General features: G+C 36.8%; 1 protein-coding gene across 2 annotated transcripts in view; it reads right to left on the bottom strand.

Annotated features, from left to right (window-relative positions):
- STK31 (serine/threonine kinase 31) overlaps positions 1-17,528 on the bottom strand; it is a 92,523-nt gene that overhangs the window by 12,714 nt on the left and 62,281 nt on the right. Inside the window, exon 22 of one of the 2 annotated variants that reach the window (XM_061197836.1) lies at positions 10,402-10,470. The exons of the other annotated variant lie outside the window; for it this stretch is intronic. Within the exon in view, the coding sequence (XP_061053819.1) occupies positions 10,402-10,470 (69 nt within the window). The remainder of the gene's footprint in view (positions 1-10,401; positions 10,471-17,528) is intronic. 2 annotated transcript variants of the gene reach the window in all.

Here is a 17,528-nt window from a genome sequence, read left to right as displayed (position 1 = left end):
CACCGTGGGGACAAGGACACTGGCATGGCAGCGGAGGTTCTGGGAAGTACTCCTTGGCGTGAGCCCTCCCAGAGTCTGCCATTAGCCCCACCAAAGAGCCCAGGTAGGCTCCAGTCCTGGGTTGCCTCAGGCAAAAGAACCAACAGGGAGGGAACCCAGCCCCACCCATCAACAGTCAAGTGGATTAAAGTTTTACGGAGCTCTGACCGCCACAGCAACAGTCAGCTCTACCCACCACCAGAGCCTCCCATCAAGCCTCTTAGATAGCCTCAACCACCAGAGGGCAGACAGCAGAAGCAAGAAAAACTACAATCCTGCAGCCTGTGGAACAAAAACCACATTTACAGAAAGATAGACAAGATGAAAAGGCAGAGGGCTATATACCAGATGAAGGAACAAGAAAAAACCCCAGAAAAACAACTAAATGAAGTGGAGATAGGCAACCTTCCAGAAAAAGAATTCAGAATAATGATAGTGAAGATGATCCAGGACCTCAGAATAAGAATGGAGGCAAAGATTGAGAAGATGCAAGAAATGATTAACAAAGACCTAGAAGAATTAAAGAACAAACAAACAGAGATGACCAATACAATATCTGAAATGAAAACTACACTAGAAGGAATCAATAGCAGAATAACTGAGGCAGAAGAACGGATAAGTGACCTGGAAGACAGAATGGTGGAATTCACTGCTGCGGAACAGACTAAAGAAAAAAGAATGAAAAGAAATGAAGACAGCCTAAGAGACCTCTGGGACAACATTAAACGCAATAACATTCGGATTAGAGGGGTCCCAGAAGGAGAAGAGAGAGAGAAAGGATCAGAGAAAATATCTGAAGAGATTATAATCGAAAACTTCCCTAACATGGGAAAGGAAATAGCCACCCAAGTCCAGGAAGCGCAGAGAGTCCCATACAGGATAAACCCAAGGAGAAACACGCCGAGACACACAGTAATCAAATTGGCAAAAATTAAAGACAAAGAAAAATTCTTGAAAGCAGCAAGGGAAAAACGACAAATAACATACAAGGGAACTCCCATAAGGTTAACAGCTGATTTCTCAGCAGAAACTCTACAAGCCAGAAGGGAGCGGCATGATATACTTCAAGTGATGAAAGGGAAGAACCTACAACCAAGATTACTCTCCCCGGCAAGGATCTCATTTAGATTTGATAGAGAAATCAAAAGCTTTACAGACAAGCAAAAGCTAAGAGAATTCAGCACCACCAAACCAGCTCTAAAGTGGGAAACACAAGAGAAGAAAAGGACCTACAAAAACAAACCCAAAACAATTAAGAAAATGGTCATAGGAACATACATATCGATAATTACCTTAAACATGAATGGATTAAATGCTCCAACCAAAAGACACAGGCTTGCTGAATGGATACAAAAACAAGACCCATATATATGCTGTCTACAAGAGACCCACTTTAGACCTAGGGACACATACAGACTGAAAGTGAGGGGATGGAAAAAGATATTCCATGCAAATGGAAATCAAAAGAAAGCTGGAGTAGCTATACTTATATCAGATAAAATAGACTTTAAAATAAAGAATGTTACAAGAGACAAGGAAGGACACTACATAATGATCAAGGAATCAATTCAAGAAGAAGGTATAACAATTATAAATATATATGCACCCAATATAGGAGCACCTCAATACATAAGGCAACTGCTAACAGCTATAAAAGAGGAAATCGACAGTAACACAATAATAGTGGGGGACTTTAACACCTCACTTACACCAATGGACAGATCATCCAAACAGAAAATTAATAAGGAAACACAAGCTTTAAATGACACAATAGACCAGATAGATTTAATTGATATTTATAGGACATTCCATCCAAAAACAGCAGATTACACTTTCTTCTCAAGTGCGCACGGAACATTCTCCAGGATAGATCACATCTTGGGTCACAAATCAAGCCTCAGTAAATTTAAGAAAATTGAAATCATATCAAGCATCTTTTCTGACCACAACACTATGAGATTAGAAATGAATTACAGGGAAAAAAATGTAAAAAACACAAACACATGGAGGTTAAACAATATGTTACTAAATAACCAAGAGATCACTGAAGAAATCAAAGAGGAAATCAAAAAATACCTAGAGACAAATGACAATGAAAACACGACGACCCAAAACCTATGGGATGCAGCAAAAGCAGTTCTAAGAGGGAAGTTTATAGCTATACAAGCCTACCTCAAGAAACAAGAAAAATCTCAAGTAAACAATCTAACCTTACACCTGAAGAAACTAGAGAAAGAAGAACAAACAAAACCCAAAGTTAGCAGAAGGAAAGAAATCATAAAGATCAGAGTGGAAATAAATGAAATAGAAACAAAGAAAACAATAGCAAAGATCAATAAAACTAAAAGGTGGTTCTTTGAGAAGATAAACAAAATTGATAAGCCATTAGCCAGACTCATCAAGAAAAAGAGGGAGAGGACTCAAATCAATAAAATCAGAAATCAAAAAGGAGAAGTTACAACAGACACTGCAGAAATACAAAGCATCCTAAGAGACTACTACAAGCAACTCTATGCCAATAAAATGGACAACCTGGAAGAAATGGACAAATTTTTAGAAAGGTATAACCTTCCAAGACTGAACCAGGAAGAAATAGAAAATATGAACAGACCAATCACAAGTAATGAAATTGAAACTGTGATTAAAAATCTTCCAACAAACAACAGTCCAGGACCAGATGGCTTCACAGGTGAATTCTATCAAACATTTAGAGAAGAGCTAATACCTATCCTTCTCAAACTCTTCCAAAAAATTGCAGAGGAAGGAATACTCCCAAACTCATTCTATGAGGCCACCATCACCCTGATACCAAAACCAGACAAAGACACTACAAAAAAAGAAAATTACACACCAATATCACTGATGAATATAGATGCAAAAATCCTCAACAAAATACTAGCAAACAGAATCCAACAACACATTAAAAGGATCATACACCACGATCAAGTGGGATTTATCCCAGGGATGCAAGGATTCTTCAATATACGCAAATCAATCAATGTGATACACCATATTAACAAATTGAAGAATAAAAACCATATGATCATCTCAATAGATGCAGAAAAAGCTTTTGACAAAATTCAACACCCATTTCTGATAAAAACTCTCCAGAAAGTGGGAACAGAGGGAACCTACCTCAACATAATAAAGGCCATATATGACAAACCCACAGCAAACATCATTCTCAATGGTGAAAAACTGAAACTATCTCCTCTAAGATCAGGAACGAGACAAGGATGTCCACTCTCACCACTATTATTCAACATAGTTCTGGAAGTCCTAGCCATGGCAATCAGAGAAGAAAAGGAAATAAAAGGAATACAAATTGCAAAAGAAGAAGTAAAACTGTCACTGTTTGCAGATGACATGATACTATACATAGAGAATCCTAAAGATGTCACCAGAAAACTGCTAGAGCTAATTAATGAATTTGGTAAAGTTGCAGGATACAAAATTAATGCACAGAAATCTCTTGCATTCCTATACACTAATGATGAAAAATCTGAAAGAGAAATTATGGAAACACTCCCATTTACCATTCCAACAAAAAGAATAAAATACCTAGGAATAAACCTACCTAAGGAGACAAAAGACCTGTATGCAGAAAACTATAAGACACTGATAAAAGAAATTAAAGATGATACCAACAGATGGAGAGATATACCATGTTCTTGGATTGGAAGAATCAACATTGTGAAAATGACTATACTACCCAAAGCAATCTACAGATTCAATGCAATCCCTATCAAATTACCAATGGCATTTTTTACGGAGCTAGAACAAATCATCTTAAAATTTGTATGAAGACACAAAAGACCCCGAATAGCCAAAGCAGTCTTGAGGAAAAAAAACGGAGCTGGAGGAATCAGACTCCCTGACTTCAGACTATACTATAAAACTACAGTAATCAAGACAATATGGTACTGGCACAAAAACAGAAACATAGATCAATGGAACAAGATAGAAAGCCCAGAGATAAACCCACGCACCTATGGTCAACTAATCTATGACAAAGAAGACAAAGATATACAATGGAGAAAAGACAGTCTCTTCAATAAGTGGTGCTGGGAAAACTGGACAGCTACATGTAAAAGAATGAAATTAGAATACTCCCTAACACCATACACAAAAATAAACTCAAAATGGATTAGAGACCAAAATGTAAGACTGGACACTATAAAACTCTTAGAGGAAAACATAGGAAGAACACTCTTTGACATAAATCACAGCAAGATCTTTTTTGATCCACCTCCTAGAGTAATGGAAATAAAAACAAAAATAAACAAATGGGACCTAATGAAACTTCACAGCTTTTGCACAGCAAAGGAAACCATAAACAAGATGAAAAGACAACCCTCAGAATGGGAGAAAATATTTGCAAACGAATCAACGGACAAAGGATTAATCTCCAAAATATATAAACAGCTCATTCAGCTCAATATTAAAGAAACAAACACCCCAATCCAAAAATGGGCAGAAGACCTAAATAGACATTTCTCCAAAGAAGACATACAGACGGCCACGAAGCACATGAAAAGATGCTCAACATCACTAATTATTAGAGAAATGCAAATCAAAACTACAATGAGGTATCACCTCACACCAGTTAGAATGGGCATCATCAGAAAATCTACAAACAACAAATGCTGGAGAGGGTGTGGAGAAAAGGGAACCCTCTTGCAGTGTTGGTGGGAATGTAAATTGATACAGCCACTATGGAGAACAGTATGGAGGTTCCTTAAAAAACTAAAAATAGAATTACCATATGACCCAGCAATCCCACTACTGGGCATATACCCAGAGAAAACCGTAATTCAAAAAGACACATGCACCCCAATGTTCATTGCAGCACTATTTACAATAGCCAGGTCATGGAAGCAACCTAAATGCCCATCAACAGACGAATGGATAAAGAAGTTGTGGTACATTTATACAATGGAATATTACTCAGCCATAAAAAGGAACGAAATTGAGTCATTTGTTGAGACGTGGATGGATCTAGAGACTGTCATACAGAGTGAAGTAAGTCAGAAAGAGAAAAACAAATATCGTATATTAACGCATGTATGTGGAACCTAGAAAAATGGTACAGATGAACCGGGTTGCAGGGCAGAAGTTGAGACACAGATGTAGAGAACAAACGTATGGACACCAAGGGGGGAAAACTGCGGTGGGGTGGGGATGGTGGTGTGCTGAATTGGGTGATTGGGATTGACATGTATAAAGTGATGTGTATAAAATTGATGACTGATTAAAAAAAAAAAATTAATTTCATGGGCTTCCCTGGTGGCGCAGTGGTTAAGAATCCTCTTGCCAGGGCAGGGGTCACGGATTCGAGCCCTGGTCCGGGAAGATCCCACATGCCACAGAGCAACTAAGCCCGTGTGCCACAACTACTGAGCTTGCACTCTAGAGTCTGTGAGCCACAACTACTGAAGCTGGCGCGCCTAGAACCTGCGCACCACAATGAAGAGTAGCCCCCACTCACCGCAACTAGAGAAAGCCCGCGTGCAGCAATGAGGACCCAACGCAGCCAAAAATAAAGTAAATAGAATAAATAGATAAATTTATTTAAAAAATTAATTTCATGGGATAATAGTAGGTACTACAAAACAAAAATTTTTTGGTCAAGTAAGAGACCATATAGAGTTAAACAAAACTGTGTGTGTTCCTTCATTGCAGTTCAAACTACCAAAAGAATATGAGGTCATGTCAGCTGGAAGGAAGAAATAAAACTGTCTTCGTTCATAGATGACATGACTGTCTATGTAGAAAATATGAAAGCATCAAATAAAAAAACTCCTAGAACTAGTTGAGTGATTATAGAAAATTTGTAGGCTATAAGATTAATATACAAAATTCAATCATTTTCCTATATACCAGCAATAAACAAGTAGAATTTGAATTTAAAAACACAATACCATTTATATTCATACCCTCCAATATTAAATACTTGAGTACAAATCTAACAAAATATGTACAGGATCTATTTGAGAAAAAAATTATAAAACTCCAATGAAAGACATGAAAGAACTAAATAAATGGTTATTCCATACTCATGGAAAAAAACCCAATATTGTCAAGATATCAATTCTTCCCAACTTCATCTATAGATTCAATGCAATCTCAATCAAAATCCCAGCAAGTCATTTTGTGGATATCAACAAAACGATTCTAATGTGTACATTGAGAGGCAAAAGCCCCAGAATAGCCAATACAAAATTAAAGGAAAAGAATAAAGTTAAAGGACTGTTACTACCCAACTTCAAAACTCACTGTAAAGCTACAGTAGTCAAGACTCTGTGGTATTAGTAAAAGAATAAACAAATAGATCAGTGGAACAAAACAGACCCACATAAATATAGACAACTGATCTTTGACAAAGGAGAAAGGGCAATACAACGAAGAAGATAGTCTTTTCAACAAATGGTACTGGAACAACTGGACATCCACATGCAAAAAAATGAATCTAGACACAGATCTTATACCTGTCACAATAATTAACTCAAAAAGGATCACAGACCTAAATGTCAAATGCAAAACTATAAAACTCCTAGAAAACATAGGAGAAAATATAGATGAAACTGGGTTTGGCAACGATTTTCAAGATCCAACACCAAAAGCACAATCCATGAAAGGAAAGAATAAACTGGACTGCATTAAAATTAAAAATTTGTTCTGCAAAAGACACATTCAAGAAAATTAGAAGACAACCACAGACTGTGAGAAAATATCTGCAAAAGACGTATCTGATAAAAGACTGTTATTCAAAATATACAGAGAACTCTTAAAACTCAACAATAAGAAAACATGATTAAAAAATGCGCCAAAGACCTTGCCAAATACCTCACCAAAGAAGATATACAGATGGCAAATAAGCATATGAAAAGATGCTCCACATCACATGTCACCAGGGAAAAGTAAATTCAAACAATGAGATACTAGTACACATCTATAAGAATGGCCACAATCCAAAACACTGACCGAATGCTAGTAAGGCTGTGGAGCAACAGGAGCGCTTATTCATTGCTAGTGGCAATCAAAAATGGTACAGCTTAGAAGACAGTTTGGCAATTTCTTTAAAAACTAAACTATTTAAATATATTATTACCATACAATCCAGCAACTGCACTCCTTGGTACTCACCCAAGGAAATAGAAAACTTATGTCCACACAAAAACCTGCACACGGATGTTTATTGCAGCTTTATTCATAATTGTCAAAACCTGGAAACAACCAAGTTGTCCTTCAGTAGGTGAAGAGATAAATAGATTGTGGAACATTCAGACAATGGATCAGGCTAAAAAGAAATGAGCTATCAAGCCATGAAAAGACATAGAGGAAACTTATGTGCATATTATTAAGTGGAAAAAGCCAATCTGAAGAGGCTACATACTGTATGATTCCAACTATATGACATTCTGGAAAAGGCAAAATTATGAAGACAGGAAAAAGATCAGTCTCCAGGTGTTTGGAGAAAGTAGAGATGAAAAGGTAGAGCACAGAGGATTTTTAGGGCAATGAAAATACTGTGTATGATATTATAATGGTAGATACATGGCATCATACATATGTTCAAACCTGTAAGAATGTACAACACCAAGAGTGAACCCTAATTTAAGCTATGGACTTCAGGAAATAATGATATATCAATGTAGGTATCAATTGCAACAAATGTATAACTCTGGTAGGGGATGTTGATAATGGATAAACTGCGTATGTGGGGGAAGGAAACCTATGGGAAATCTCTACCTTCTAATTTTTGCTGTGAATCTAAAACTGTTCTTAAGAAAATAAAGCCATAAAAGCAGTTGTAGAACATAAAATATTCTCTTTTAAAAAAAATGGCAAGAGAACTTTTACAGCCTGATCATTATGATTTTTTTAACATCTTTATTGGAGTATAATTGCTTTACAATGTTGTGTTAGTTTCTGCTGTATAACAAAGTGAATCAGCTATACATATACATATATCCCCATATCCCTTTCCTCTTGCATCTCCCTCCCACCCTCCCTATCCCACCCCTCTAGGTGGTCACAAAGCATGGAGCCGATCTCCCTGGGCTATGCAGGTGCTTCCCACTAGCCGTCTATTTTACATTTGGTAGTGTATATATGTCAATGCTACTCTCTTTGCCCCAGCTTGCCCTTCCCCCTCCCTCTGTCCTCAAGTCCATTCTCTACGTCTGTGTCTTTATTCCTGCCCTGCCCCTAGGTTCATCAGAACCATTTTTATTTTTTTAGATTCCATATATATGTGTTAGCATACGGTGTTTGTTTTTCTCTTTCTGACTTACTTCACTCTGTATAACAGACTCTAGGTCCATCCACCTCACTACAAATAACTCAATTTCATTTCTTTTTATGGTTGAGTAATATTCCATTGTATATATGTGCCACATCTTCTTTATCCATTCACCTGTCAATGGACACTCAGGTTGTTTCCATGTCCTGGTTATTGTAAATAGTGCTGCAATGAACATTGTGGGACATGACTCTTTTTGAATTATGGTTTTCTCAGGGTATATGTCCAATAGTGGGATTGCTGGGTCATATGGTAGTTCTATTTTCAGTTTTATAAGGAACCTCCATACTGTTCTCCATAGTGGCTGTATCTATTTACATTCCTACCAACAGTGCAAGAGGGTTCCCTTTTCTCCACACCCTCTCCAGCATTTATTGTTTGTAGATTTTTTTGATGATGGGCATTCTGACTGGTGTGAGGTGATACCTCATTGTAGTTTTGATTTGCATTTCTCTAATGATTAGTAATGTTGAGCATCCTTTCATGTGTGTGTTGGCAATCTGCATATCTTCTTTGGAGAAATGTCTATTTAAGTCTTCTGCCCATTTTTGGATTGGGTTGTTTGTTTTATTTATATTGAGCTGCATGTATATTTTGAAGATTAATCCTTTGGAAACACAAAAGAGCCTGAATAGCCAAAGCAATCTTGAGAAAGAAAAACAGAGCTGGAAGAATCAGGCTCCCTGACTTCAGACTACACTACAAAGCTACAGTAATCAAGACAATATGGCACAAAAACAGAAAATATAGATCAATGGAACAGGATAGAAAGCCCAGAGATAAACCCATGCACATATGGTCACCTTACCTTTGATAAAGGAGGGAAGAGTATACAATGGAGAAAAGACAGCCTCTTCAGTAAGTGGTGCTGGGAAAACTGGACAGGTACATGTAAAAGGATGAAATTAGAACACTCCCTAACACCATACACAAAAATAAACTCAAAATGGATTAAAGACCTAAATGTAAGGCCAGACACTATCAAACTCTTAGAGGAAAACATAGGCAGAACATTCTATGACATAAATCACAGCAAGATCCTTTTTGACCCACCTCCTAGAGAAATGGAAATAAAAACAAAAATAAACAAATGGGACCTAATGAAACTTAAAAGCTTTTGCACAGCAAAGGAAACCATAAACAAGACGAAAAGACAATCCTCAGAATGGGAGAAAATATCTGCAAACGAAGCAACTGACTAAGGATTAATCTCCAAAATATACAAGCAGCTCATGCAGCTCAGTATCATTATACTTTTATAGACATGTTTACTGCCATATTTAACTCCTTAATATCTAGTCACACTGGGGACTATTCCATTTCAAAAGATTTTAATACTTTCATGTCTTAGTTCAGGCTACTGTCTTTACCTGAAATGCCCATCATCTCATTCTAACTCTCGTAAAATCCTAATTCAACGTTGAAGATTCACCTCAAATAACTATTTGGTGGCATTTTTGAACAGCCTCTCCCCTCCCCTTTTTTCTGCCAAATTAAATATCAGCTCCCTCCAGAGTACTTTCTTAATATTCTATATATAAATATTGGTTGTTTACTTGTTCACATTTCTAAATTATTAACTCCTTCAATGCTGTAATCCTAAAAAGCAGCACCTAGTTCAATTCCTGATATAGAAGATACTCAAAATAGGTTGTCTGTATACATATATATATATAGATCTCAAAGCAGTATGAATGACACAGATGTAAGACAAAGAAAAGATACAGCCAGGTACTTATAAAAAGTAGTAAAACACTAATTTTAATATAATATGATCTTTGAAGATATAGCAAAGACTGTTCTTCCTTAATTATTGCACAGATTACATATACAATTTGTGTGACAAACATACAATCCAGTAGTACTCTCTAGCAGTAATTTTCTGGCAATGGTGTAAGTACTGCACTTAAATTTTTTCAATACTTCTTTACTGTGAATGCTATTTTGTATTCTTACAAAAATAAGAGGACATCTTCAGTCAAATATTTAAGTTTATATTACTGCTACACACCTGTATCACAGATTTCCAACCAGTAAATGACAAAAAGGTAACATACCAAATGAAACTGATCCACCTTCGGGATTCCATCCTCATTTGTCTCAAATTCCTGATTTTGAACAGAAAGCTGTTAAAGAGAATGAGAATGAATAAGTTCCCAATGTACCAAAATACCGATCCAATAGCAGAGGCCAATCTGGAACTTTTCAGGTTCTAGAGAGAAGAGCAGAGCTCAAAGAAAGCACATTAATTCTTGCAGGATAAAAAAACTTTAATAATAACAACTACCAAACAGTCCCTGGGGCTCCTAACATATTAATCAGAGTTGATGCACACACTATAAGCACTTTTAATACTTCCTCACTTTACAAGCAAATATATTAAAATTTTGTAGCACTCCCATTCATGGTTCTACTTTATGTCCACAACCACTTTCTTCTTTCTTCTCATCTTCAATTTATAATATCTTGCTCTGTTTTCATGTACCCCTGCGAACTGCCTTACATCCTTTCTGGCACAAGATAAGGTATTTAATAAATTAAGGTAAAGTCAGCCAAAAGGAAGGCATATATACACAAGGCTGAAACTCTGGCAAGAGGACTAGATTACTCTCATAAATGTAAGAACTGCAACAAATAGGTGGTTCCAGAAGCTATGAGAGTAAACAACACCACCCAAGGAAGGGCTGTACAGTGAAAACTTTAGTAGGATGTGGGCTAAATCCTTGGGAACACTAACATTTAACAGATAGGCAGTAAAGAGGAGTATAAGAAATGCCCAGTCACAGAGGCAAAAGAAGAACTTAGAAGGTATTGTGTCATAGAAAACAATGGGTAAAGTAATTACTGTGGCATTTTTTTTTCCTGATAGATCAGACTTAACCGTATTTTTAGGCTAAAGGAAAGGTGAAGAATAAAAAGAAAAGAAATAGACTAAAGATACAGTGAAGACAGAAGAATGGTAAAAGTGAGGTATTAGAACAGGAGAGAGAATGGGATCAAGGTCACATGCAGATGGCTTGCACTAGAGAAGGAGCACTTTAATTCTCTGAGATAGGAGTAGAAGACAGAAGACCAAGTAAAGAGGTGACAAGTTTGTAGACAGAAGCACTGAAATTTTATGGAAAGCACATATCATGATCTCAGTTTAAAAAAAAAAAATTAAGAGGCAAGGTCTACTGAAAAGAATGGGTATAAGATTTAGGTAGGGGCTTGAGGAAAGCAGTAAAAGGTTTAAAGTAATCGTTGAGGGAAATATGAGAATGAACTGGCTGTGGGCAGGTGAAAGGACTAAAAGAAAGCACTGAGGACCTAACGGAAGTAAGACTGATATGGTGGTGACATTCTGCAAAAGCATTCAGTTCCCAAGGTGTTCCAGGGGTCCCATTCCATACCAGTCTTCCCTCTTAAAATAAAATCTGAATAAAACATAACCAACAAACCTAAGAAGACTCTGAAAAGTGGAAATAAGAAGCTAAAATGGAAAGAAGAAAGTGAAGTGGCTAGGAACCTTGGGATTTAAGAAATGACACAATGGTGAATTCCCTGGGTTTTATTTTTGACTCTCCTATATCCCACAATGGATGCTGGAGAAGCCTGCAACCCAGAAATGGCAAGAGCCACAGACCAAAATAGCCACAAGAAAAGCCTGCTCCATCTAGCTAAAGGACTGTGAATAGGGTAGTCTAGCAGAACAGAAAACCTTTTTGGTAACAGCCTCTATCCCAGCCAAACACCAAAGGAAAAACTGTGTCAGCGGGGCTGAGTGGGGAGCTGAACTCCCACCCGTACTCATCAGCAAAAAGGCAGAACAAGGTTGTATGTGATGGCACTAGTTGGCAATCTACTCCAAGGGGTACTGTCAGTGGGACCCAGTGGGGAGCTATCTTCTACTACCACTCAACAGCAACAAAGTGGAAAAAGCAGTGTGAGGCAGTGTTAGCCAGCACTCTATTTTTCCCTCTCCACTCCCCAAGTGACAGGACGACCCAGTGGGAAATGAAACTTATACCCTCACCAGGTAGCAACAAGGTACAAGGAGGTGGAATAAGGTAGTGGTAAAGCAGTAATAGTTTAACACATTGCTCCTCCTGCCCCCTGCACTCAATAGAGAGATGAATTTCCACTCCCAACCATCAGGAACGAGAAGAGGCAAAGTAGTACAAATCAGCATTCCACTTTTGCTGAGGTGGTGTCAGCAGAGCTCAATGGGGAGCTGAAGATCTAAACTCGTCTGAAACTGTACACTACACCTAAACAAGGTAACTGTCTGCAAAAAATGAAGATTAAATAGGATGCAGAGTCTCAGAACATAATACCCCAAATGTTCAGGCTACAATCAAAAATCACATGTCAAATTCAAAACCAACAAAATCTTAAATGACAAAAAGACAATCAACAGAAGACATCAAGATGACACAGATGCAAGGATTATCTGACAAGGATTTTAAAGGAGCCATCATAACAATGCTTAGAGATCAATTTGAAACATGCATGAAAGAAAAAAAAATAGAAAGCCTCAGCAAAGAAGACAGAAGATATAGAGAAAACCAAATAGAAATTTTAGAAATGAAAAACAACAACAGAACAACAGAAATAACTCACTGGATTGGCTCAACAGTAGAATGAATATGACAGAGGAAAGCATTGATGAAACTGAAGACAGAATAACAGAAAATATCCGGATTGAACAACAGAAAGAAAATGAACACAGCCTCAGGAACCTGTGGGACAATAACAAAAGATCCAAAATTTGTATCATCAGAGTCTCAGGAAAAAACGAGAAAGAATGTAGGACTAACAAAATAGTTATATGAATAACAGCTGAACCAAATTTCACAAATTTGCTAAAAACATAAACAAACTGAAGAAACTGGGCAAACCCCAAAGAGAGTAAACCCAAAGAAATCTGTGCTAAGACACATCATAATCAAACTTCAGAAAACTAAAAACAAAGAAAAGTCTTAAAAACAGGTGGAGAGAAACATCACATTACCTATAAGAGGAATAATGATTCAAATGACAGTGGAGTTCTCATGAGAAACCATGAAGGCCCAATGAAAGTGGCACAGCATTTTTGAAGCACTGAAAGAAAAGAACTATAAACCCAGAATTCTGTACACAGCAAAAAATATCCTTCAGAAATGAAGGTGTAATTAAGATGCTCTCAGATGAAGGAAAACTAACAATTTGTCACCAGCAGACTTACCTTGAAAGAATGGCTAAAGTAAGTTCTTAAAATAGAAAGGAAATGATAAAAGAATAAATACTGAAACATCAGGAATGAAAAAAGAACAATTGAAAAGAGTAAAAATATGGGTAGATGTTATAGATGATCCTCATAAATAACACACTTTGAGAAGTGAACTCCAAGCTATCTGCACTTGGATCCAATAAGAAAGCTAATGAGTCTGAGGTTCTTGGTTGGGTCTCAAAGGAGGTCCAGAAACACATGAAATTCCTGCACAGAGGAGGGCATTAGAGATGTTAGTGGCTCCATCCAGCCTGGAAGCCTTAATCCTCCTACATCCAATTCTGTAATAATGAGATCCATTCCACTCAGTCTGCTTAATTATGATATTAGCATCACTTCCAGATTTTAGGGGGCTGCCACCCATTTTCCTTCTCTTGAGATTTCTCTTAATTGAATATTTGTGAAAGGCACTCATCATAGGCCACATTAGCTGGGTCTAAAGGAATGACAGATATGGAATATTACTTTTCCCCTTGTCTCTTAGTTGGGGATTAAACATCAAAACGAAGCATAATGTATAAAAAGTACACCTGACCTCTAAACAGGAGTGTTACTCACATCCATGCAAGGCTTTCTAAAAGGAGGACTTCTCACCAAAGAGCTCATAGAAGACAAGGTTAGAGATGCCTTAATAGGGCACTGTAAAATGTAAGGGACTTCATTGTAATCAGTGCAATGACACTTATTAGTAACTTATTTCCAAAGCCTGGGTCCCTTCAGCAATTGTTCATCATTGGCTTCAGTGAAGACTGCACCTTCAAGGCTTAATATGTGATGTGAATGCAGAAGGTGGTCTTGAACGCAGCCTCAAGACACTGAAATTCTGAGATGGGACGTTACTTAAGAAGTGATGGCCTTCTCTGACTTTCACATGCCTCACGTCTACACTTAGGATGATGATGTGCTCCCTCACGTGGTTGTTTAGGAGGATGCAATGAGATGAAGTTCATAAAGCACTTATTAACTAAGTTCCAAACATGCACTATGTGTTCCCAGCAAGGGAGGATGTTATCACCATGTTATAAATACACATAATAATGTCCTTAAATTAATAAACATAATGTTTGGTCATACTCTGGAGAAAAATCAAATATATGTGTCTTTTATAAAAATTAGTCTCACAAAGAAATAAAACCTTAAAAAAATAGAATATTTTTAAAATCATATATAGCAGACCACAAAACATATCTAGAAACAAGGGTTGTCTAAAGAGGCTAAAGAGATGAATAGGAGTCAAAGGGGATACAGGGTAGCCTAGATGTTATATGATGGGATCCAACGCTGAAGAAGAAAGGAAGAGAAGCTAGGAGGTTGCTGATAGACTAGGGAGAAAGGGAAGACAGTGGACAAAACATATTGGAGATTTAAGAGCAGTTATAGTAAAATGAGAGGATAGGAAGTCCTGTCCAGATAAAAATATACTGGATTGGATTCTTTACTTTTGTAAAAGAAAAACTATACGGAATCACAAAATCCTGGTTTCGGAAGGTAACTGAAACTGCATGAAGGTATGGGTCTCAAATTGTTAAGGAGGTCCAAAAAACGCAAAGCTAAGTTGTTCAATGGGGGATCAATATGACCACTAATATCTCCTAGGAACATCTTTGGAGTTGGAATAAAAAGAAAATCTTCAAACAAGGTTCCAAAGAAATGTACAACGGGCCATGGTGGAGAGATCAGAAGATGAACGCACCAAGGAAACATGGCACATTTTATTTAAAAAAAAAAAAAAAAAAAAAAAGCCTAATACTTCAGCACATAATTGTGGCTAAAATTTAAACATTCATTTTGATATCATAAAGGCATGCTTTCATTCAATTAATGTTCCAGTGACAGCTCTACACCAGGGACGCTTCTAGGCATAGGATCCACTAGCAAACAAGACAGACAAGCTACCTGAAAGGAGATTACATTCTATTGGCAGAAGCAGACAATAATAAAGATAAATAAAACACATGTATAGCACGTTAAGAGAAAACTAAAGCAGGGAAAAGCGTTGCATTTTAGAGAAGTTCATGCTAAAAAAGTGTCATTTGAATAAAAGAAAATAACCATTTACTTCTCTCTATTTTAAAATTATTCAGCTTCCTCACAGTAGCACCCACACACTATTTTTTTCAATATCACATCAGAACTGTTCTAATTTTTAAAACTGGCTTCTAGAAATGCCTTTAAGAATTTCATTATAATCCGAAAAAATACAGAAGAACCTTAATACAAACAACTTTAAGATAAGACTACCTGCCAAACGTACCAGTTAAAAGACATGATTTATTGCTTGAGGCAGAAGGGGTGCCAACACTCAAACACTAGAATTTTCTGTAGTTGAAGGCAGTCTTCAGAATCTTTCTGTCATTTAATCTGGGTCTCATAACAAAAATGATCCTAAACCAAAATATCTTGATATGCCCCAAAACATCCAGTCAGTATTCTAGTGTTTTAATATCAAATAAGCTGTTACTTTCATTTTTGCTAATTCCAAAACTTTTAAAAGCCATATCGTGACAGTAATCTATTCATGGCTCTGGAAATAAGATTCTTCGCTAATGATTCCAGTTTAACTCTGAATATTGTCTTTTGAAGCATAGCCCTTGGGTCTTGACTTTTTGCCCTTTTATATATTTTACACTATGTGTTGCTATTGTAACTTGCCCAGTTCTTTGAGGAGGAAGATCAAAGCGTCTGTAACCTCTGGTACTAAACTAACTTTCCTATCAATAAAATAGCTGTTTTTTTAAAAAAAGAACTTTAACAACTAGAAAACAGTTTTTTAGTTTTTTTAAGATATCACAATAGCTCCAAAAAAATGAAATACTTAGGTATAAAATCTAACAACACATGTATAGGATCTATAAGCTCAAAAATAACAAAATGCTGATGAAACAAATCAAAGAAGACCTAAATAAATGGATTCACGGATTAAAAAACTTAACATAGTAAAGATGTCAATTACTGAAAATGTCAATTCTCCCCAACTTGATCAACAGATTTAATGTAGTTCCAGTCAAAATCAAAATCACAGAGGCTTTCTGTGTATACAGACAAGCTGTTTCTAAAATGTGTATGGAAAGGCAAAGATATCTGAATTGCTAAACAATTTGAAAAAACTGTTTTACTAATCATACAATTTTAAGATTTACTATAAAGATACAGTAATCAAGATAATGTGGTATTAGTAAACAGATAGATATATAGATCAATGGAACAGAATAAAGAGTCCTGAAACAGACTCACACAAATATTACCAACTGATTTTTTACAAAGGTGCAAAGGAAATTCAGTAGAGAATCATAGTCTTTTTAATAACTGGACAACCATATGCAAAAAAAAAAAAAAAAGTGGACCTTGACATAAACCTCACTCCTTACACAAAAATTACATCAAAATAGATCCTAGATCTAAAATGTAAAACATGTAACTATAAAGCCTTTAGAAGAAAATATAAGAGAAAATCTTTATGACCTGGGGTTAGGCAAAGATTTCCTAACTACAATACCAAAAGCATTACCCACTGAAGGAGAACAATCATAAATTGAACTTCCTCAAAATTAAAACCTTTTTCTCTACAAAAGACACTATTAGGCGGCTTCCCTAGTGGCGCAGTGGTTGAGAATCTGCCTGCCAATGCAGGGGACACGGGTTCGAGCCCTGGTCTGGGAAGATCCCACATGCCGCGTAGCAGCTGGGCCCGTGAGCCACAACTGCTGAGACTGCGCGTCTGGCGCCTGTGCTCCGCAACAAGAGAGGCCGCGACAGTGAGAGGCCCGCGCACCGCGATGAAGAGTGGCCCCTGCTCGCCGCAACTAGAGAAAGCCCTCGCACAGAAACGAAGACCCAGCACAGCCATAAATAAATAAATAAATAAATTTTTAAAAAATTAAAAATAAATAAATAAATAAATAAAAAGACACTATTAGGAAAATGAAAAGACAA

The sequence above is a fragment of the Eubalaena glacialis genome, chromosome 8 (assembly GCF_028564815.1).
Source record: "Eubalaena glacialis isolate mEubGla1 chromosome 8, mEubGla1.1.hap2.+ XY, whole genome shotgun sequence".
NCBI lineage: Eukaryota > Metazoa > Chordata > Mammalia > Artiodactyla > Balaenidae > Eubalaena > Eubalaena glacialis.
Note: the sequence above shows the minus strand (reverse complement) of the source record. Positions and strands in the feature narration are given on the sequence as shown.